The sequence below is a fragment of the Gymnogyps californianus genome, chromosome 2 (genome assembly GCF_018139145.2).
Source record: "Gymnogyps californianus isolate 813 chromosome 2, ASM1813914v2, whole genome shotgun sequence".
NCBI lineage: Eukaryota > Metazoa > Chordata > Aves > Accipitriformes > Cathartidae > Gymnogyps > Gymnogyps californianus.
In genome coordinates this window covers 68,261,903-68,284,620 of record NC_059472.1, presented here as the reverse complement: position 1 = coordinate 68,284,620, position 22,718 = coordinate 68,261,903, and the positions used below count along the sequence as shown (strand labels likewise).

The 22,718-nt window shown below is 42.1% G+C and overlaps 1 protein-coding gene across 1 annotated transcript in view; it reads left to right on the top strand.

Moving 5' to 3' along the window:
* The first annotated feature begins 5,534 nt into the window (after positions 1-5,534).
* Positions 5,535-22,718, top strand: part of GALNT12 (polypeptide N-acetylgalactosaminyltransferase 12) — a 51,602-nt gene continuing 34,418 nt past the window's right edge. Inside the window, exons 1-3 of the mRNA XM_050891251.1 lie at positions 5,535-5,917; positions 20,844-21,013; positions 21,741-21,930. Of these exons, the coding sequence (XP_050747208.1) occupies positions 5,535-5,917; positions 20,844-21,013; positions 21,741-21,930 (743 nt within the window). The remainder of the gene's footprint in view (positions 5,918-20,843; positions 21,014-21,740; positions 21,931-22,718) is intronic.

The following is a 22,718-nucleotide window of genomic DNA, read 5'->3' as shown; positions in this document are numbered from 1 at the left end:
CCTTGAGTTCTTGGTTCAGAATTTTAATCATGGTGTATATAGCAGGTCTCCACTTTGTCTACTATAATCAGCTGCTATAACTTTGTGAGGAACTGACTTCATTTATATGTTTCAGACTTCATTTATATGTTTCAGAATATGCCATAATTTTGACCAAACTTTCAAAAATTATTTGCAACTCAGTATTTTAATTCACTGCATCCGCACAAGAATGTATGGAAAATCAGTCAGGTTTCCAATATAACAGACCTTCAGTAACATGTCATGTCATACCATATTCCGTGCACAGAACTGCAGTTTTGTTCCAATAGTTTTTGACAGCTAAGCTTGGTAGCGATGGCTTCCTTTACGTACAGTATCTCTTCTACTGCCTGCAGTTCATGCTTGCTGTTTAGCTAAAGAGAACATTTATATATGAGCAGTACATACATATAGGAAACAAATATACTGATCGGTGCCTTTGGCATGCATATCCTTCCTACCTTTAAGCTATCCTGGCTTGCATATGACCTTTTGAACAAGATATTTTGTGTGTGTGTGTGTATGTACATATGAATATGTATGTAGACATATGTACTACAGAGATCTGCAAACTGACAAAGGTTAGGTCTTGCCCAAGTAACCCACTGAATGCCGCCCGTTTTTATTGGCGTGTCAGTATGAGAATTACACAGCATTCATCAGTCTGATAGAAGATCCCTGAAATAGCTGACAGTTTCTATCTCACTCATCAAGTCTGTGTTTTTAATCTATTTTATTTTTAGGCCTCTGTACCCACTGTTCTTCCTCTCATCTGAATTCCTGATACACTCTGCCTCTGCGCTATGCACCCAGCTTCACTCTTGACCCAAAGCCTACCCTGTAAAACAGGGTCCCCGCTGAAGCACCGAGGACCTCAACACCCACCCTTTGGCGCAGACCTGCAGCTGGGAAAACGGGGTGCAGCCCATTTCATGTTTTGCTTGTGCTACGCAGCTGTCTCAAATAAAGACACTTTCAACACAAACACATTAATAAAAAAATCCTTGGCACTGGTAGGACAATGGGTTGAATAATAATACTTAAAAAAATACAAGTACACTTGTGCTGACAAAGGAGAGAAAGAGCAGCCAACGTGGGAGTTGGGGGGGGGCTGTTTCTTTGCAGGGCAATGCTATTTTATGCCCAGTTAAAGCGATGGTGAACAATCACCTGTAGGTCCAAAGCTATCTCCAGTGTGTATGTTTTATACCTTGCATGAATCGTCTTCTCCTTAAACAAATTTGCTATCTATCTGCAATGTATTTCTACATCATGTTACTCTGATAATCTTTTTTCCTTTTTTTTAGAATACTAGGACCATTATTCTGGAACACATTATTTAGTACTTTCTTTTCCCCTGAAAGTATGAATTTAGGAAGCTATTTGAACTTTGGGTTTATTAAAAAAATGCAGTCTCTATCAGCTGATACTTTTCCACACCCCATTTCCATTTTAGAATTTTGCTTCATTTTGACTGAAAATACAGATCTAACAAAAAAAATTAAAAGAAAACATTTGATAAGGTAAATTTTAAAGCTTTTGCAAAATTTAATACCTCTATTTTTTTCTGTAATGTATATGTCATCACTGCAAAATAAGAATAACTTTTAATAATAATAGATGTGTAAAATAGTTCATGTTAACTTACCGCTTTAAGTTTTCCTTGTCTGTAGACCAATTCCTTCAATAAGCTCATGTATTTTAGGTAAACTAAATATTGCCTGCAATTCAAATGGATATTTCAGTGAGCAACAGATACACTCTTAATTTCAGCTATTACATTCTCTATAATGTAAGTTCTTATGGACAATTACATATTGTTGTGTTTAGTCTTCTTCTCTTAGTGCTTTTTGAAAGGTTTAGTTAATATTTTGTTTCTCCTTTTTTTTGGTAAAAAAATATGATTTCACTTTTTAAAAATAAACTCTTCAAATGTATTAATTATTCCACTGATCTTCTGTTTTAATTTTGACAACTGAGGGCACAATAGATCTTCCTAGATAAGTAATTATAGGTTTTGTATGACTTGACTTGTCCAGTTACTCTACTTATTTCTGACTGAAACTCCTGAAGCAAATGAATTTATAGCTCACTAAATATTCTTACTAATCTTTTAAAAAAATCTCAAAACCAATTGTTTTAACTTCCATTGTTATTAAACCTGAAAAAACCAACAGAATTGCTTAAAAGGAACTTTTCCATGAAAACATTGCTACAAGCTTTATGGATAGCAGGAAACTCATTTGCCTTATTGTAGATTTTTTTTTCCTCTGGGGCTTATTTTTACATTCAGAGCAGAAGTCTTTATACTTTAAGTATTTCAGCTCAGAAATTTCAGTCTTCCCATCTTAATTAAACCCCACAAACTTTTAAAAAGTTTTAAGAAAAACTGTCTTTGACTTCACATTCTTTACATCTTGTCCAAAGATGTGCCATTATTTGTGAATGCAACTGATTTATTCTTAATGATTTTTGCATTAACACCATTATTGTACTTTCCCTTGCTGAATTTCCTCAGATTTACGTGCTTGGACATCGTCCCCGGAGAACTAGCACTTACTAATATTACTTTCAGTCCTTCTTGCGATGATGATCACAGAAAGCCTTCCCAGCTACTTTGCTCTAAGGGCATTATTACTACTGAGAGCCACCTCCCTTACTTTCCCACCAGCTGTAACCTTCCTTGCTTCTCTGGAAGCAAGCTGATGCTCTCCTACCTTTTCTTCAAGCCCTTTCTTCTTTTTTAAAATCTGACTGAGAGGTAGCTATGCTGGTCACCTTTTTCAACAGTCTTGTCTGATCTTACTGTGTCTGCCACTGATTGCAGCATGCCTCCTGCAGTCCTATCACATTCTGTTCTCTGTTTCCCATTTTTTTATCTCAAAACTTGTTTTAGTCATGTGATCATATTCTTGTGTTTCTTCCATATTGCTCTAATACTTAAAATACTTAAATAAAATAGTTATTCTTCTAATACTTAAGAACCCCTGCAGCAGAACTCTCCTGTTTTCTTTCTCACTGTTCTTAATTAACACTCAGTCCTACATTTTGCTCTTTACATCTTCCCAATCTCCCCCAATAATTTATTTTGGGAGTCCAGGAGGATCTCCCTCTCTTTTGACTCGTTCCAGGAAGTCCTTGTTGGGCTCCTGATGCTTACTATTTCTGTTACCCTATTCTAAGTAATTTGCAACCTTACACAAAGGGAAGAACCCAAGAATATTTGTTCCAGACAACCAGATCTAAACCAGCAGCATGTTCCAGAAATGTTGGCTGTATCTTTAGGGTTTACCCCTTCACCAGCCAGAAACTAGGGAACTCCTGCTATAAACTCAATACCAATGACACCAGTTGGGCTTCCTTTATTCAGGAAGGATGGCCAGCAAAGAGAAAACGCAATCACTGGGCATGCAATTACTAGTGCCACCTAACTCTTCAGACCCAAAGCTAGACACGGCTGCCTTTATATACAATGTATACTCTCATGTCCAGCATATCGGTATTTAGTAGTTGTCTGCAATGCATATTTACACACACATACTTCACTCCTATTATGCTTAAGTTATTCCAGCCAGTATGTATGCTTTGAAACTAGATTTTTTGCATACATAATTATCTGTGATAGATAACTGTACAGCTGAATAAGAAATAATGAAATTGTATCTATACACACACACACACACTCATGCTCATCTGCAAATCCACCTAAACTACTTGATTTATGCTAGTTTGCCACCGTCAGGATGACTCATTATTATTCAGCATCCTTCTGTCCAGAGCAAGGCCTCCACAGTAGTTGACAGCCTCTGTGTTGGTTGTCACATACAATATTTATTATAATGTAAAATCAGAAACGGCTCATAGCTGCATGCTGTGAACCTGTCTGGTAGTGACGAGGTTTTTCCCCTTCCTTAGTGTCAGACGTGTTTTCATCCGCTCCTCAGCAATGCTGGTGAGCACCGCCCAATATTGCTTGCCAGGCTGAAGTCCCTCTCTGGGGATGACCGGAGTCCTCTGCTGGGTTGATCTTGACAGGCCTCCAACAGCAGAGGATAGTGCAGTAAACAGTCCCTTTGTAAAATGCATAGAGCAAATGACACCTCAAAACCACAGAGTTTCAGCTCCCTACTGAATGTGAGAGATAAACTGTATCAGTTACGTTACACTTACGTTAAGGCTTTTCAAATGCTAAATCACAAATTCTCATGTAATCTCATGGCCTCAGGATCACAAGTTTAGACAGAGAGGACTGCATCCTGTTAGGGGGTGAAGTGAAAAAGCAGTATGGATGTGTTGTTGAGTAGGGCAAGTTAGAAAGTTTCAACTAAATGCCACAGTAGCTTTTTTCCCATAATTCAGTCAAGCCATGAAATGGACTGCCCGTTATCTGGGTAAGTTTGGGTTTTTCACTTGTCTTCTGGATTTCTATCTATGAGGCCACATTGGTTGACTTTTTTTTCAACCAAGAACACTGCTTTCTTCAGTGAAAGAGTTTCTCATTAACTCCCATGGCTTCTTGGCTCATGTTCTCTTTACTTCTAAGGCACTTGCTGTTCTAGAGGCAGCAGAATGGATGAAGCCTGGTTTCCTACCAACTTGTTTCCTTCAGCCTCAAAGCTCTTCCAAGTCCCTTTGTGACAAATAACCTCCCTTGCCATCCTCTGGGAGCCCTGGCTACCTCTGTCAGGAGACAGCAAGCCTTGGGGCCGTCCCCATGATCTCCAATGGCCAAAGGAGCTTATCGTGGCCATGCCGGCCCTGTGCCAACCGAACTTTCCCTTGCTGGGAGTACCTGTGCGCATCCGCCACACAGCTACCAGGGTTCATGAAGGTCCCTCGAGCTTCAGGGCGACCAGATCACCTCTTCCTTGAAGGGTAACAGCAAGTGTGTGAAGGGGACATGCCTTCCTCCCTCCTGCCCACATCCCAGCAGTGCATGACCCGGCAGCACCGGGCTGGCCCTGCTCCGCTCCGCTCTCTCCCTGTCCCGGGAGCTGTGGGGCAAGCGCCCGGGGCTGGGTCAGGACCATTCCTGGCTCCACCGGTCGCATCCCCAGCGAGAGCCCGGAGCAAGCCGGAGGCGTGTGCCTTCCCTGGGGTGCTGGGGCCCTCGGGGCCGAGCAGCCCGCCGACCAACCATGAAACCGAGGAGCATCGCTCCCGGGGAGCCGGCTGGGGAGCGGGAGGGGGGCAGCCCCCCTCGCTGACACGCGGGTCGGCCTCCCTGCTCGGGGGCGCCGGCGGCAGCGGCTCCCCGCCCCGCGGCAGCGCCCCTGCGCGCCTCTTCCGCGCCGCGCCCCTCCGGGCTGGCCGGCGGCGGGGCGGGGAGGAGGGAGGAGCCGCCGGCGGAGGAGCCGGGCGGGTTTCCTGGCGGGGGCAGCGCCGGCGGCGGGCGGGTGGCGCGGCGTGGGCAGCTCCGTGAGAAGTTTGCCGAGTCCGCCCGGGGCGGAGGTGCGCCCGTGTCCGCGTCCGCGTCCGGGAGAGGCCGCCCGCCGCCCCGCCGCCTGCTCGGCATGGCCGGCCGCCTCGGCCGCGGGATGTGCTGGGGCAAGCGGGGCCGGGGCTGCCGGGGCGGGGGCGCGCTGCTGGCCCTGGGGCTGCTGGCCGCCGTCGGCTTCCTCGCCTGGCGGCACGGCCCGCCGCCCCGCCACGCCGCCCGCCGCGCCCCGCCGCCGCAGCCGCCGCCCGCCGACGCCGAGCTGCTGCGGAAGCCGGTGTACGCGAAGCCGGCCCTGGACCCGGGGGCGCTGGGCGAGCTGGGCCGGGCGGTGCGGCTGGAGCTGAGCCCGGCCGAGAAGCGCCGCCAGGAGGAGAGCATCCGCCGGCACCAGATCAACACCTACCTGAGCGACCGCATCTCGCTGCACCGCCGCCTGCCCGAGCGCTGGAACCCGCTGTGAGTACCCGCCGCTCCACCTGCCGCCGCCGCCGGGCTCCGGCGCCGAGGGACCCCGAGGGCAGGTGGGGACGGGGGCAGAGGAGCCGTGCCTGCCCCTGGTGGGGCTCGCTAGGGCAGCTCTTCCAAACAGAGGAGTGTTTGGTGGCAGCGGTGAGCGCGGGATAATCGTGTCTCAGCTGCAGCTCGCTCGGAGACGTGGAGGCTTTTAAAACTTTCTCCCTCCCCCCCCGCTTTCAAGTCACAGCATTTGCTCACAAAGTTAAAACCGTCGCTGATTTTACCTGGCTTCTGCTCCTCCACAAGGCAGAAACAGTAGCATGTTGGCGGTGCGTGTGCAACTCGAGAGAGGTGGTTTTCTTCGGGTAGCCCTAGCAGTGTGGTTTCAGCCCTTAAGCAGAGGCACGCTGCTGTGCTTCTCCCGCTGCTGTCGCCTGCATAGGTCACCGTAGGCAGCAGCATACTTTTCCAGTCACACCCAGCTTTACAAATGTTATGCTTCCCAGACTTCAGCTTTGCATTGTGTTCAAATGTCTTATGCCACACAGTATAAAGCCGATTGTTTTATCATCGAATTTAGCAGGAGCGGGCTGCCGTTTTATGGTGTAGAAATACTCACAGAGATGCATAATGTTCTTCTAAACTGGGACTTTGCTTGATCCTGGATACTTAGTTGCCGGGACAATTTACCGGATGATGGCATAAGCAATTGTAAACTAAGGATTAGATACTGTTTGATGAGGTGATTCTAATTTGCAGGCAACAGTTCAGTGCAGTCATGAAGTCAGTGCCGCACAGCGGGTCCGACTGTATGATCAGTTCTGGCCTAACGCAGATACTCAGTTTAGCTGAGTGGTTCACCTCAGTGCAGGCTGTCCTGTAAGCGAGCAGCCAGCTGGTGAGAGGAACGGGTTGAGTAGCTACAGGTATGTGCCTTCAGCCAAAGGGGTCAGGACAGAGCCATGGCTGCTACTGACCGAGTCCTCTCCTCTGTTTCACCCGAGCTTGGCTTCAGCCAGTTTATTTCATTGCAGCAGGTTTGTATGGTATGGTAGCAAAGAGCTGTGGAAAAAGCAGGGCTCTGCCTCTACCACGCATTCGCTTCACGTCAGTGTGTCCTGTCCGGTAGTTCACCCAACTCTAGTTATAAGTGCTGAATCTAAAACGTGAATCCTACCATAGCTCTTAAAAAATTGCAGTGCAAGTGCAAGATCTTTTTATCGTAAATTTAAGCGTGACAGTAGGCTTGTTTTTCTTAGTTATCTTTTATTCTCCCCCTAGAAGCAGCCTATAGACCATAGGCTAAAAAGGACCATTTTAGTTGCATTTCTACAGGAAGAATTTAAATCATTTCAATGAATTATTCTGGACTCCTGCCATTTCTTTCAGGCAGGATGTTGGAGGAAATGGAAGATGACAGTTGTTGAGCAGGGGACATTATAGATGGGGGGGGAGATTCTTGAAATGAAAATAATACAAGCGGGCAGATAGATTTTGCTACAATGGCACATCCTTTTTCATTTGAATGTTTGGATGTTGAAATGACAAAATGTATCCAAACCAAAAGGATGGCAAGGCATCAGTGACATAATCTCAGAGACAATTGCCTTCTGAGGCTGGGGCTGTGTTGTACTGTTTTAGTATCTGCTGGCAGGTGCTTCATGCCTTTTCACACAGATCTAAATTATGGCAGAATGTCACAGAACATCTATCCAACTCACACAGCAAATGTAAAAAAAAAAAAAAAAACAACCTTCTCCAAAGACAATTTTGCAATAAAGTTGTTAACTACGTCTCTTAAGAAGGAAGATCATGTAAGCAGATGTAAGAAAAAAAAAAAAGTCTTGAAAAAGGTATCCACAAGCTTGTAGCGATAGAAAATTCATTACACTTCAGTGTAAGATTATAGTCTCTATAGGTTGAAAAGTCAAGTCTAGGAAAAATATTGTTTAGTATCTTTAAGGTTGATAATGCTTGACCGTTCATGATCTTTAATGAACATTTGGGTGAGGCTACAATGGTAGAAAATAAGTAGTAATGGTAGACTTCAACTAGACTTCAGCTGTCCACAAAAATGATGCAAAGGCTAAATTTTTAGATGTGATCAATGAAACAATTTTGGTACCTGAAGACCAGAAGGTGACAAATACACCATTGTTTTTAGTGGAGTCCCAGAGGAGAACCAGAAAACTGTGTGCTTGCAAGCCTTGGATCTCTTCCAGGCATGTTATTTACAAGCTGTCGTAAGGAAAAGAATTAGTAGCAGATAGGTAGGTGTGATCTATTGGAAAAGAGTCAACTTGGCCTTTGTCAAGGATGACGTGTCTCACAAACCTATTGGAGTTCTTTGAGGGTCGTAATTATATGGATAAGCAAGTGTGTTGTTATTTCCAGAGGCTTTTGATGAGTTCCTTAAACAGCTGTGAAATAAGGTGGAAATTCCTTGCATTTATAAATAACTGGATAAAAACTTGGGAAGCACTTGGGTTTTTTGTTTGTTTGTGGGTTGGTTTTTTTTTTTTTTTTTTTTTTTTTTGAATACTGGAGGGTCACTGGTAAAGTTCCACAGAAATATGTTAGACCCGATGCTGTTCAACTTATGGCATGGCTTCCATACAGAAGTGACTAACTAATTTACAGCTGTTCAGCCTGAAAGACAGACAGGCTACTGAGAGGGTGCCTCTTGCTGAGCTGCTGCAATACTAGGTCGATGCATAAAGTGGATAACACAAATTCTGCAACCTCCTTGTTTCAAAAATCCATTTACTGTAAAGTATAAGGAGTTCCATCTTCTAGAAAATTGACATCAAGTATTCGTGAGATATTAACAGATACTATGTTTGGAGACATTATTCTGGGCTATGGGCTTTTGGTCTGTTTCAGCATATCCTTATGTGTGGAGGTGAGTCTGGAAATTTTAGATCCCAGGGAAATGGGAAGAGGAAAGAAAGGGAAATAAAGATAGGCAACATCCCCACCACCTGGATGCCCAACTGCTCCTTTTAACCTTAATGCCCTCCCACATTCATCAGTGAACCCGCTCTCTGGGTGTGAATTGTGAAAATCACAAATGTGAATCTAGTTAAAACTAGAATTTTGCTAATAAGAGTGAGAATATCTGAACCAGTAAGCCTTTAAACCTGGTCAGCAAAATTATGTATACAAGGTGTTGCTTTATCAGAAACTGATGACAAAAAACTTCCCACTGCTACGTGTTGTACCTCCTGGGCCTGCTATCAGACCAGAAATGTGGCAGTAGTTATTTGCTAATACCTATGTCTGGTAATGCTGTGCAGGAAGAGAAGAATAGTTTGACTGAGATTACTCCCCCAAATAATGTATTGTTTGATGATATTTGACTATGAATCCTATACAAATGTTATTTACTTTATGATAAAGTTTCTTCAGCTTTAGGTGTTCCTGCTACTAATGTATTCCTGCCAATGTAAATATTCAGAAGACCTTTATTCATTCTTGTTCTCACAGACCACTGTAACGTGTTTTTCTGAGAACTGATACTGTTTCTATTCAAACACAGACCTGGAGAACTCGACAACTTCTATCGCTTCCTTTAGACAGTTCCTGCTTCCTTTAACTGTCTGTGCTTGAGGTCAGCAACTGATAACAATGTGTTTCATCACACCGAAACTTTTTAGTTTTATTGCTGGCTAGAATTGTGTGTGTGTGTATATGTTTGTATATAAATGTACCTGTATGTATACGTATACATAAATATATATAGTTGTCCTGGTTTTGGCTGGGATAGAGTTAATTTTCTTCCTAGTAGCTGGTATAGTGTTGTGTTTTGGATTTAGTGTGAGAATAATGTTGATAACACGCTGATGTTTTAGTTGTTGCTAAGTAGCGCTTATCCTAAGTCAAGCATTGTTCAGTTTCCCATGCTCTGCCAGTAAGCAGGTGTGCAAGAAACTGGGAGGGAGCATGGTCAGGACAGCTGACCTGAACTAGCCAAAGGGATATTCCATGCCATAGAACATCATGCCCAGTATATAAACTGGGGAGAGCTGGCCAGGAGGGGCAGATCACTGCTCGGACATCGGTCAGCAGGTGGTAAGCAACTGCATTGAGCATCACTATTATTATTAATAATAATAATTACTATATTTTATTATTATTAATGTTAGTATTTTATTTTAGTTATTAAACAGTTCTTATCTCAACCCGTGAGTTTTACTTTTTTTTTCCCTGATCCTCCTTCCCATGCCACTGGGAGGGGGGAGGAGTGAGCAAGCGGCTGCGTGGTGCTTGGTTGCTGGCTGGGGTTAAACCATGACAATATTTAAACATACATATCAACAAATTAAACATATAATATATATATCAACAAACTATAAAAAATGTTCTTTTGGTAAAATATTGTGCATAAGAATGTAAGGAAATTAATAATGGTGATACAGTTTGTACAAGGCTAGAAGTGAAATGTGCCATAGGGTCAGAGAATGACGAAGGTTGGAAGGAACCTCTGGGGTGTCTAGTCCAACCTTCTGCTTGAAGCAGGGCAACTTCAGTGTTAGAGTGTGTTGCTAAAGGCTATCCTTGTCCTGTCAAATTTGGAAAGTCTCCAAGGATGGAGATTCAACAGCCTCTCTGGGCACCTCTTTCAAGGCTACATCACTGCCACAGTGAATTTCCCCCCCCCCAATCATAAAGTTGTCTAGATGGCCCAGGTTGTCTTCCCAATGTCTATCCTTCATTTCTTGAGTTTATACACGTACGGCAAGCAACAATTATAGCAGGTTTAAGACAAGCAAGCATCCTCTGTCAGACATCGACTTAGTGAGGGCCGTGTTGGGGCTGATGCCCTGTAAGTGCAGCTCTGTGAGCTCTGGGCCGTGCGTTTTGGCTGCTGCTGCCCTGCAACAGCAGGGCCGCATCCCGTCCTGCTGGGCTTCTCACCGTGTGCTCATTTTACAGGACTGCAGGATTAGGCAGACAACTGATAGGATCTCCTAGCCTTTTACAGTTCACTACAATGTGTAAGAAATATATTTCCAGTTTTTCTGCTTGGGTTCTTTTAGATTAAGGACTGTTCTCAAGCATTGTTCCTGATTTTAGACATTCTAACTTCTTTTTTTTTCTTTCTGTATTTCTCACAGTAGGGGTGCATTGCACATTTATTTCAGGGATGGTTTCTGTAAAATCACACCAGCCTTCTTTTGGCTGACTTGTTACAAAAGGAACAAGGCAGGGATAGGCACTTTTGTGCTGACTCAGCATTTTGTGAAGTCTCTTTCATGGTAGAAGCCTGAATCAGCGTTTGGGCCTCATTTCACTTGTGCTCGCAAGCAAATGGATTTGTAAGTCTTCTGTCTTTCTTTACCTGGCAAATGATTTTGAGTAGCCACAAAAGCCCCCAAAATACTGAATGTGGTCTGCGTAATAATTAGCAGCTATAAAAAAAGTTTTAGAGGTTCGTTCTTTAATTCTAGATAATTTTCTGAGTTTTGGAGAGAGAGCTTGTTTATATATATGTTTTATATATGTATGTTTTTATATATATTTAAGTATGTGTGTATATATATTTCAGTATCTATGTATAGATTGATAGATATACACAAATACTTAAATTCCTCTGTCACCATCATTTATGCCTATAATATTATTTATTTTGGGGGATATTGTCTTTAAGTTTAGCGTAACGATCTTGTGCTAAGTTTTTTCCAACTTTCAAAACGGCTTTTCCCGTCTGTTCCCAGATTTGAATGTGATTCTCTTACAATCTCACTTGCTACTGTGGTTTATTTTGTTTACTGGGTTGTAAATACCAGATTATGCAGGCTGCTTATCTGATAGTATCTTTCTAGCAAATTCCCAGAATAATTCTCGAGACTAGGTTTTGGTCCCTCTTCCGCTCCAAAAATCACAGCATGTGATTCTGATGGGCACGCTGCTCCTGCCAGGAGTTTTAACCTGACCCTGTTCCAGGAAACGGCACAGCAGCCGGGTGTTTCCTCCTCAGCCCACCGCGCCTGCCTGACTTCACCCAGGAGCTTCTCCTTCATCTGTTATCTAAAGGTGAAATAACTGCAGTGACTTTTTTGGCAGTGCGTATAGGAAAAGTGAACTCTTTGGAGAGCTGATCTGCAGCAGCTTGACGTTGCCAGCACATCCCTTCCCTCTAAATGTGCAGCTAATTGCGCGCTCTGCGCCCAGGGCTTGCTTTGGTGTAGGTATTCCCATGCTTTACATTTGATCAGAGTCCAGAAGACACAACACTCTTCTACTTATGAGCAAATCCTTTGCATAAAACACTTCTAGGTGTATTTGGTTTAGTTAGTTTCATAACACTATGATCACTGATTTGGGGTTGGGTTTTTTTGTTTTATTTGTTTTCTGAGCTTTTCTGGAACGGATAATTGGTTACTAGTAACTACATTAATCGTAATACCTTTTAGTCATTACTTTATTGTTAGTTGGCAGGATTCCTTATATTTATAAACAGGCTTTAGACCTGCAAAGCAATGTGTGTCTGGGACATCTCATTCCTCCCTCATACAGTTAAGTGAGGGAGTAATAAATCTGCAGTATTGTTGGTTTTTTGGTTTTGTTTTTAAATAAGCAGGCTTGCATTTTATAGCAGTACAAAATACAACAATGCTTCCAGAAGCGCTTTGATATTTAGGATATTTTAACTATTTTTGTTTCCTGTCTTCTGTAAAAATGTGTCAGTTTTCTTTGTCATTATGCTTTTGTTTAATAGTCACCTGCAAACATTTTCCAGAAGAGCTCAGATGATTATTTTTTGACCGTTTTTCTTTACAGCTTCTGGTAGAGATCCTCAACTTCCTCTGACGTCTAGATGAGTGCTTGGTTTCAGTTGATTTCATTTTTAACCTGACAAAGTTCCCAGATCAGTGATAGTAACCACAAATTGTGATTATTTTTTTTTCTTTATTCAAACGGTGTTTTTACTATACACGATTGTAAGGACCAGGTGCATCCACACCCTACTATTAGTGATGGTTACAGTAACTTCTTTCAGTTACTGTATTACTCTGCAAAATATTTTTCTTGTCCTGAATCAAATTACTCACATCAAAGTAAGTTTCTGAATGTAGGTGTAGGAAATCGTATGGCTCTATGCAAATGTTAAGTGTATCTCACTGCCTTGGAAGAAAATTGCAATTGCAGGTAACCATTTGAGCAAAATGAAATAAAAATTAATTGTTTTTTCCTCATGGACAGATACAGAAATGTCTTTTCATCTGCATATGCAGAATCTGGGCTAGGTAGGAACTTTTGTTGCCTTTTTCTAACAATTTGGAATTAGGAGGATCTATGGATTTCTTATATGTGTGGATTTTAGGATATAGATTTAGTCCACCCTCATAGGTGGGCTTTCTAGACCATTTTTTCTTAATGTATTTTTAATCTGTCTTAAGCAGATTTGCTTTCCCCCCCCCCAACTTCTTTGCAAATATTTTCTTCTATTTCAGACTTCCCAGCTTTCTTCCTTGCTTCTCACGATGTTTTTACACTAGCCAGCGCAGCGCTTTATTGTCTGAAATCTTAAAACAGTGTTTGGCAGTCTGTCTTGTTGAGACCTTATTGTCACTGGGAGAATCATTATTTAAAACATCAAATAATTTGTCACGATCTAGCTAGCCTCTGTTTCCAGAGACTTGATCGTATCACGGTGTTGTAGACTGTACTGGGGGCTCTCTCCTAACGTGGTTTGTTTCAGCAGACACGATTTAGGGAGCGTTTACCCAGGCTGCTGGGCTGGGACTGGGTGGCGGGGAAGTGTGGGCCAGCATCGCTTTAACTCATGCTGCTGACGTGTTCCAGCCCTGCCTCAAATAATTCAGCTGTTCTGGCAGTTACCAGTACCTTGCTGCTATCTGCTTTGCTAATAGGACCAAGACACACCTTCTGTAAACGTCAGCGCCTTTTTCTGTAATATCCGAACACACGTGGGGTATGTAGGTATGGAAAACCAGGTGCAGCCTTTCCATGCTCTGATAAGACACTTTTTTTTTTTTAAACAGAACTGATGGTTCAAGGTAGTTTTATGTGAGAAAATAAATTAGTATGAAAAGTTTTCTAGTGTTTGGAGGAGATAAGAATAATCTGATTTATCATATCCTTTAATTCCACTGAAAATATCGCACCTCTATATCCCAGGTTTTGATGTAATACGGCTGCATCGCTTTTGGCTCACATGCTGGATTTTATCCATAGGTTGCTCTCCCCCGAGGAGGGATGAGGAGCGGCTGTTCAAACACACATTCAGCCTGGAGTAGGTAACACGGCCTCAGTAACTCTGCAGGGTGGCTCAGAAACCAGCGCTGCGACCCATGTCGTGCTGCTGAGTTTGGGATGCTCACGAGGGGACCTGCTGAACCCTAAGCTGCTGCTGGGAGAAGTAGAAAAAGGGGGAGAAGAGGCCCCCAGCACAGCTGTGTCCTCTGCCGTGGCTTTGGGAGGGTGGGAGAAGAAGATGTTTTCTCTTGGATGAAGATACCTGGCAGACTGCTGAGTCCACGTTGCTGCCTCTGCCGTTTATGGAGTGGGAGTGGAGAAGGTGAAAATAGATTGAGACGCTCATGGCTGCTGCCGTTCGTCCAGATCAGCCGTATTTCCTTACAGCCTACAAAACGCCACGTTTGAGCACACCTCTTATTAAAAGGGCGTGTTTAATTCAATGTCTTAAGTCTGTTCAAATTAGGAAGGGAAAAGGAGGTTGTGTCGTGAGGCGTCATGTCCATGGCCCACCGTAACAAACCCAGCAAGCCTGGTTCCTAGCCCACGGCGTGAAACCCAGCCTGCAGTAGGACCCTAACAGTGTTTCCTAGATGACGCTATGATGGTGCGTATATGGCAATGTCATGTACTGTAGTCACGTAAATCACGTTAAATCAGATATAGCAGTGGCATGTGCTGTTTTGAACTTCCTGAGAGAAGCTACTCAATCTTGAACTTGCCTGTATTCTCGGGCATTCACGTTGAAACTTCGAAAGCAAAACTTACATACTGTACCTGTAGAAAGCATTAAATAATTTATGAACAGATTGTATTCTTAATAAATCTTTGAAAACTCACAGAACATTTCATATTTTTTCTTAAAACATGAGTAACTGTGCATATAGAAGATCAAATTTGGAGATTAAAAATGTATTTTCCCTTGCTGTATCGTTGTTGCAGTTGTGGTGAAAGTCTTACATAAAAGTATGTCAGCAACCATTCCTAATTAACTCATGGCAGCATGCCCAGTGTGCACACATTCGTGCTCTCTCTCCCTGTATATAGATATGCATCTCTAAGAGAAACAGCTCCTTACAATGAAATAAATTGAGTCATTACATTAATTGACACAAATGTTCTCCAAAATAGCCCATTTAATTTTGTTTAGGCATTTCCTGACTGATGTCTCCTTAGTTTCTAATAAATAACCTATTGTAAAACTTGCTAACAGAAGACCTTGTAGTGTCGTAGATTCCAAGTTTAAATTAGTAGACTTGTCAGCCATATAGTCTCAGTTAGACCGTGACTTGCAAATGCAGTGTAAAAAGATAAAACCAAAACCCCATGGGAATGTGGATATATGATGATACACCTTTACATGCTTTGCTTCAGTTTGCATTTTGTGGAGTTAGATGTTTGAGTAGATGCTGTAGTGAAAGATCCAGGAAAGAAGGTACATAGTGAACGTGGTTTAAAATTTGTGTTTGGGTACGTACCAGCATTATTTTCTCTCTCTTCCCATCTAGAGATTTAGATTCATGGATGAATACAATTAGAATTAAAAAAAGTAGATGTTTGTTTTAGTATAAATTGATAAACAAAAGCTTTGTCTTTTGGCATTTCTTGTTTTAATACCTATCTTTTAAGCCACAGCGATCAAACAGGAGGATTCCTGGAACATCCACCCGGTGTGGCAGAGAGTGCCTGAGGGAAACGGAGGACGATGCAGAAGCAGGTTGCTGCTGGAGCGGGGCAGTGTCCCAGCCCACTCCCTGGGAGCTGGTTGGGGCAGTCCCGGCCGCGGTTTCTCTGGGTGCAACTCCGCTGTGCACAAGGACTCTGCTTGGGCATTTTCTAGTGGGGCTGCAGAGAACAGGAGCCATCGGAGGGCAGAGGCTGAGCAGGTGTCACTCCTTTGCATCGCGTTGTCTGTTATCGTTGTCATCCGTTATATATTGAGTCTTTTTCAGTGAAATCCGAGTCCTATTTAAAACTTTATGCCTTTCTTTTGTTGGCTCTAAAAAAGCTGCTCACGTGCTGGCAATAGTTTTTTCCTCAGTGACTGATCCTGGTATCTGGTAACTTTTTCCAAAATCAGCTTGACTAGAGATTTGTGTACTTTTCTGAAGAAAATGAACCCACTTAACATGCACACATTTTTAACTTTGGTGTTTTGTTTTTTTTTTAAATATATATAATATCTGTGTAAATAGTAAAGTTCCTGTGGTTGAGTAAGATAATGAGAGTAGTGAAAGAATACGTCGGACTTCAAATGACAGTGCTTCTGCGTTTATTGTCCATGCTTGGAAATGTCACGTTTACAGGCAACTCATTTCCTCAGGTCTATGTTCTGTTTTTACAAACCACTTGGTAGTTATGATAACTAGGTTCAAGATGATGTATCAGGCAGCCAATAGTAGGGACTATAGGTAGTTTCCTGTTGTTTAACTTCAGCCGTAGGAAAGTTGAGCATCTCTCTATAGACAAGGGGAAGGTGGGGGCCCACAAAAATCTGTTTGTCTGCTAGATAAATGGCTTGAGGAGCGTGAGGTGGATTGCCTTCTGGATCTGTCTTTAGGGACATGCAGAGTCCAGACGATTAGCTCAAAGATAGCACCTAGCTTTTAGATGGCTAACGTAAGATGCAATTAATTCTGTCTTAACGTGATCCCCCATATTGGGAAAAGACAGCGTTGTGCATTTGAGGGTGGCACTAAAGAGCGCCTTAGTCAGAAGCTGAAAGCAGCTTGCAGTATAGGCAGTATGAATACACATTCCCAGCATCTGCAAAAACATATTTTGGGACTGCTGTCACCAGTTTGTATCCTCCCTGTCATTTTAATGACATATTGTGACTGATACACATTTGTTTTTCTGAATAACCCAAAGTAGGAGTGAAATGATTCACTTGGAAAGTAGGAGCTTGGATACTTGGCTGACACACGGAGAATAAAAATACATCCTGAAGTTTGTAAAGGTAAATACAGAAGATGCACTGCTAAGGCGGTTCTGTTGTAAATAGGAGTGGGGAAATGGAAAAGCTGAGTTATGACCACTAGGCTTTAAGTCAGGTTTCATACTTGTAGTGGGTTTTTTGAAGCTTGTATATCTTGTGAAGTGGTAATGTTTAGTGTCCATATGCATGCCGCTTAATTCTTATTCAGCAACAGTTCTAAGTGTTTCCATTTCAGGGATTCATTTGGGTTTTTAAGATTTTCTTACGCTATTATTTTTCCGGGGTTTAAATGCTTTGGGTTTGTAATCTCCCCAATGGGGTTATTTTTTAAGACTTAGCTAAACTTTTTGAAAATTTTTTCAGTACAGAAAGATAAGGAAATGTGCTTCATTTTAGCAACAACATTTGAGACTGCTAACAGTTGAGATCTTGTCGCAATCTAGTAAGGAATATATGTCTTGGAAATAATTTCTGAGATAAACATGCAAATCTGCATAAAAGTTGAATAACTTTAGTATTTTTCTAATTTTTTAAAAGTAAAAGTTTCAAAATTTTCATTGGTCTATACATGATGATTAGTTTTCCCCAGAATAAACTTAATGTACCAAAAACCTAAGCTTTCAGTCGTGCTCTGTGTATTTCAATATGCAAGGTGAGAGATGGTTTCTTTCTTCGGTGAGTTGTCAGCCTCGTCCAGCCGGCCTTTTGGGGGGGAAGCGGGCGGCAGGGGATCCGGGCATCGCTCGGGGCAGCGCGGCTGTGCCGGCCAGCAGCCTGCCCTGCTGCCCTGGCGAGTCGCTTCTCTGCACTTGCGTGCTGCCTTCCACCGCAGAGCTAGTAAATAAAAAGCCCTTTTTAGTTTTGGCCTCTTTATTGACTTCAGAAACCTAAGAAACGTGTACCCTGGTATGTCCCGTCAGGAGGCTGACCTTTTTCCACAGTGTAGGGTATGCTCAACGAAGGAGGCAGCAAGGCACAGTGAATCACAAACAGTTTGGGGATTGCCTTGGTCTGTGCCAAATTATGTTTCCCGTCTCCAGCACGTAATTTTCGGGCAACTCCATTGAAGTCTTTAATCTATAATTAGGCTTATAAGCTTCTTTAGACCTTTTGGATTTCCTTTTTTAAAGAATGGAATACAACATTATTATTCCATGAATCTTTCTGAGATATTTTCCAGAGAAAGCTTTCCTGGAGGTTTTCTATTTATTTCTTTTTTCCTTCAGTTTTCTAAAATGGGTAGGTAAAGATCCTATTTCCATCAAGAAATTAACTGAAATTACCTGGTACAAGTGACTGGGATATATAAGAAGAATTTTTTTGTGGCAGTACTGAGCATAAATGTTTTTCAGTAGGCTAAAGTAAATATGTATTTCTAAAATTGGATTCATACAGTAGGTTTTTCTGCTTAAAAAAAAAAGTTAATTAAAATGTCACTCCCTTTTCATGTGTTAATACATGAACATTTGGCAAAATAAATCACTTCTGTCACCAGCCATTGGTGTGAGGCAGTTCTCTGTGTGAATGCCCCTGTTTACCTCAGGACAAGTTACAGCCTGGAGGGACGGGCGTTTTTGTACTTCACTGTATAAGTGTGTGTGTATCTACCTATCTATGTGTATCTGTATGTGTGTATGCATGCGTACACATCATATACAATGAGTGTTGTTGCACAGCATTCCGCTCATGTTTGAGAAGCAGCCTTCTGTGTGCCGCCTATGCCCAAGTGTCATTTCTCCTCATTGCTTCCTCATTTTCAGGTATTTATTACAAAAGTACTCTACAGACTTTTTTTCCCCCTCATAAGAATTTTCATTTTAAGAATATTCAGATTCAGACTTTTTTTTTCTTTCTATACCACAGATCTTAATAGATATTGCCTAATCTTTAAAGAAACCTATAAGAAGTCTTTTTTTTATTGCAAACACAGCAGCATTAAATAGTCAGTAAATATATTCTCAATGTGCTGTAGGTAAGCAGTTTGCTTTTAATGTCATTGTCTGGGGAATTTTGGTTCCCCTAAATTGACCTAAGGGATTTTGCTGTCACGTTTTCTATTGATCAGCTCTGGTTTCCCTCTTCAGCTCCCCGTAGTGTAGGTTTTAGAAGACTCGCTGCTGTTGTGTTTTGGTAGGAGGGATGTCCTACCTGCTTCGGTATCTATTGTGACCTAGCAGTCTACAGAAGTTGACGTATGTCCTTCTGCCCCTTACAAGCCCCGGTGATTCCAGGCGGTAAGCTGGAGGCATAAGAAAATTCAAACATCTCTAAACCGTTTCTGTTGGTCTTTAACAAAACTGCTCATACAGAATGCTCTAAGAAAAGGGGAGAAATGGTAGTAAATACCATCATTATTTTAAAATTCTTTCAGACCAGAAGAATCTTTAACAATTTACACATTTGGCTCAGCTGTAAGATTCTTGGCATCCTTATGTTCATTTAGGGAAGTTCATATATATATATTTATAGGAAATACATTCTGGAGCTTAATCCAAAGGTTTGCAAACTTCCTGGCTCTCCATAGAGCCAAAAACATGCATTTCTATGTCTGTCTGTGTTTTTTCCGGATTTCAGTATTATATCTTGGCAGTTCTGTGGTCTTCCCAAATTCTGCTTCAGTATATATACATCTCAGTTCTGTTGCTGTTTTTTTTCTCTTTATATGTTGCTGTTCCTTCACAGTTATATTTTTACTGTCTAGCACTTGTTTTATTTTCCAAAGCACAACTTATCAGTAATTTATGCTACTGTTTTTACTGCACTTAGGTTTTATATTTCTTTTTTTTTCTCTTTTTTTTTCCTTTTTTTTCTTTCTGTAATCTGAAGCATGTTTTGGCCATTGCTTATTCTTCTACTTGGGGTAATATTGTGCAAAGACAGTGTCTTGGTTCCGGCTGAGACAGAGTTAATTTTCTTCTTAGTAGCTGGTACAGTGCTGTGTTTTGGATTTAGTATGCAAACAATGTTGATAACACACTGATGTTTTAGTTGTTGCTAGGTAGTGCTTATCCTAAGTCAAGGATTGTTCAGTTTCCCATGCTCTGCCAGCAAGCAGGTGCACAAGAAGCTGGGAGGGAGCATGGCCACGACAGCTGACCCAAACTAGCCAAAGGGATATTCCATGCCATAGAACGTCATGCCCAGTGTATAAACTGGGGGGAGTTGGCCGGGAAGGGCATCAGTTAGCAGCTGCTGAGCAACTGCATTGTGCATCACTTGTCTTTTCTTTGGGTTTTATTTATCTTTTTTTTTGTTACATTCCTTTTCATTACAATTATTATTATATTGTTATTATTAGTGTTATATTTTATTTTAGTTATTAAACTGTTCTTATCTCAACCCATGAGTTTTACTTCCCCCCCCCCCCCCCCCAGCCCCCCCGATCCTCCTCACCATCCCACTGGGAGCGGGGAGGAGTGAGCAAGTGGCTGCGTGGTACTTAGTTGCTGGCTGGGGTTAAACCATGACAGACAGCTACTGCACATACACCAGCCCAGAATAACTCTTATTATTTTTCTTTTTAGACATTTTGGGGGGTTTGCAGAATTTTAGTCATAATGTTGCTGCAGAAATGGGACTTCTGGAAGACCAGCTTCCTGAAAGTATTTGTATGACTTTTCCACGTACATACAGTTCTTTTAAGATCCTTTATATGTTCTTGCTTACAGTGAGTAAGTAGCACACAAAATCTTCATTTGAGAATAGTTTTCTGAAAATTAACAAATGCTTTTGCACTTGTACTTAATGTAATCCCCTCCCTTACAGATGCAGAGAAAAGAAGTATGATTATTATAGCCTGCCAAAAACCTCCGTTGTGATAGCTTTTTATAATGAGGCTTGGTCAACACTTCTGCGAACTGTTCATAGTGTTCTTGAGACATCTCCAGATATACTTTTGGAAGAAATTATCCTTGTAGATGATTACAGTGACAAAGGTAGGAAGAATAATTGTAAATAATGTTGATTGTTGATGGGTTTTTTTGGTCAGCCAGTCCACAGGAGAAAATGATATGCTGTTTGGGTAACATAGCATAAAATTGTAGAACATAGGCATCTAATTGGAAAATAGTTTTTCTTGTAGCATGCCAGTGAAAAATTTGACTTGTGGACCAAATTTAGTTTAGAATGGGGAAGCACGTTTGCTGTGTTGTAACATGAGTGCTTGCATATATATAACCCACAGTCTGGTCAGAGCATTTCAGGTTTCCTAATTTGAGCATGTTTCGATTGCTCCAAGGTTGCCTTGGTGTCTAGTATAGTGAGAGCTACCTGGTTATCTGTTTGCATTTGAGTTATGGGACACAAAGACAATGCTGGCATTTTCCACCACACATGAATTGCGTTAAGAATAAAACTTTTACATGGAAAAAGTTTTATGTAACATTTGAGAAGCACTTAACCATTTGGAAATGAATTACAGAGGCAAATACGAAGCATTCAGTTTCTTGAAAGTAGCTGTGATTTGTGTCCATCCAAGTTCTGTGCTTTTTCCTTGTCCTTTCCTAACATAGACAGTATAGCAGAATCAGAGTTCAAAATGCCAGTATCTTTAAGGCACTGCTATAAGTAATACGCTACTGAAAAAAACCCTTGCTGTAGCATGATGTAAACCAATCGTTCCAGAATGACATTCTTTCTTTCTGTTTTATTTGTATGTTACAGAACATTTAAAGGAGACTTTGGAAAACTACGTGGCTGGCTTACGCAAGGTGCGTCTTATCCGTGCAAATAAGCGAGAGGGGCTGGTTCGAGCCCGGCTGCTGGGGGCATCTGTGGCGAAAGGAGACATCCTGACGTTCCTGGACTGCCACTGCGAATGCCACGAGGGCTGGCTGGAGCCGCTGCTGGCAAGGTGAGGTTATGCTCTGGGCTGGTTTTCTGTCCCGCTGCAGAAGGAGAAGAGACGGTTTGGCACGCTTCTGCAGTGGAAGAATGGCTCTCGGTAGACGTTTACTGAAGGTTACCCAAGTCTGGTCCCTGAGGCACGAGGAGTGTTTGTTTCCTGGCAGTGGGGTAGCGAATGGAAGTGTGGAAGATCAGGAGGTGGATTTTTGTTTTCTCCCGAGGACCAGGCTGCTCTTTTTCTTCAGAGAAGGGGAAGTTTTGTTTTCAGGAAGAGGAATCCACCCCCAGCTTTGAAACTACCTTGGGAAAGGTGGCTACTTCTGTCAGCCTGGGTGGTGGATGAGAAGGTCTGGAAAGATGCGTGCCCTGAGACATCATCCCCTGTTGCAGGACAATGTACACATAAGCAGCTTGGAAGAGAAGTAATAAACTCTGTCTTCCCAGTCCTGAGCTAATCCATGTCTCTCCAACTGGAGAGAGATTTCCAAAAGCACACGCTGTCTTGAGGCATGCGAGTCTTCCTGATTCCTAGTGGAGCTTGTGTTCTTAAACTCCCCATGTCCATTTGAAATTGGATCTGGAATAATATTTTCATTTCTTTTGTTCTTAAAATTGTAATATTTAACTTGTTTCTAAATTTCATACCAAGTATATTCCAGATAACTGTGGGTTAACTATGAACAGTACAGATAGTGTGAAGAAAGGAAAAGGGGTAAAAATCAAGAACAAGCATGGTTTTAACGCCTGTCCTCTGAAGAAAGTACATAACTGTGGAGATGATTCTGTAATTTCTTC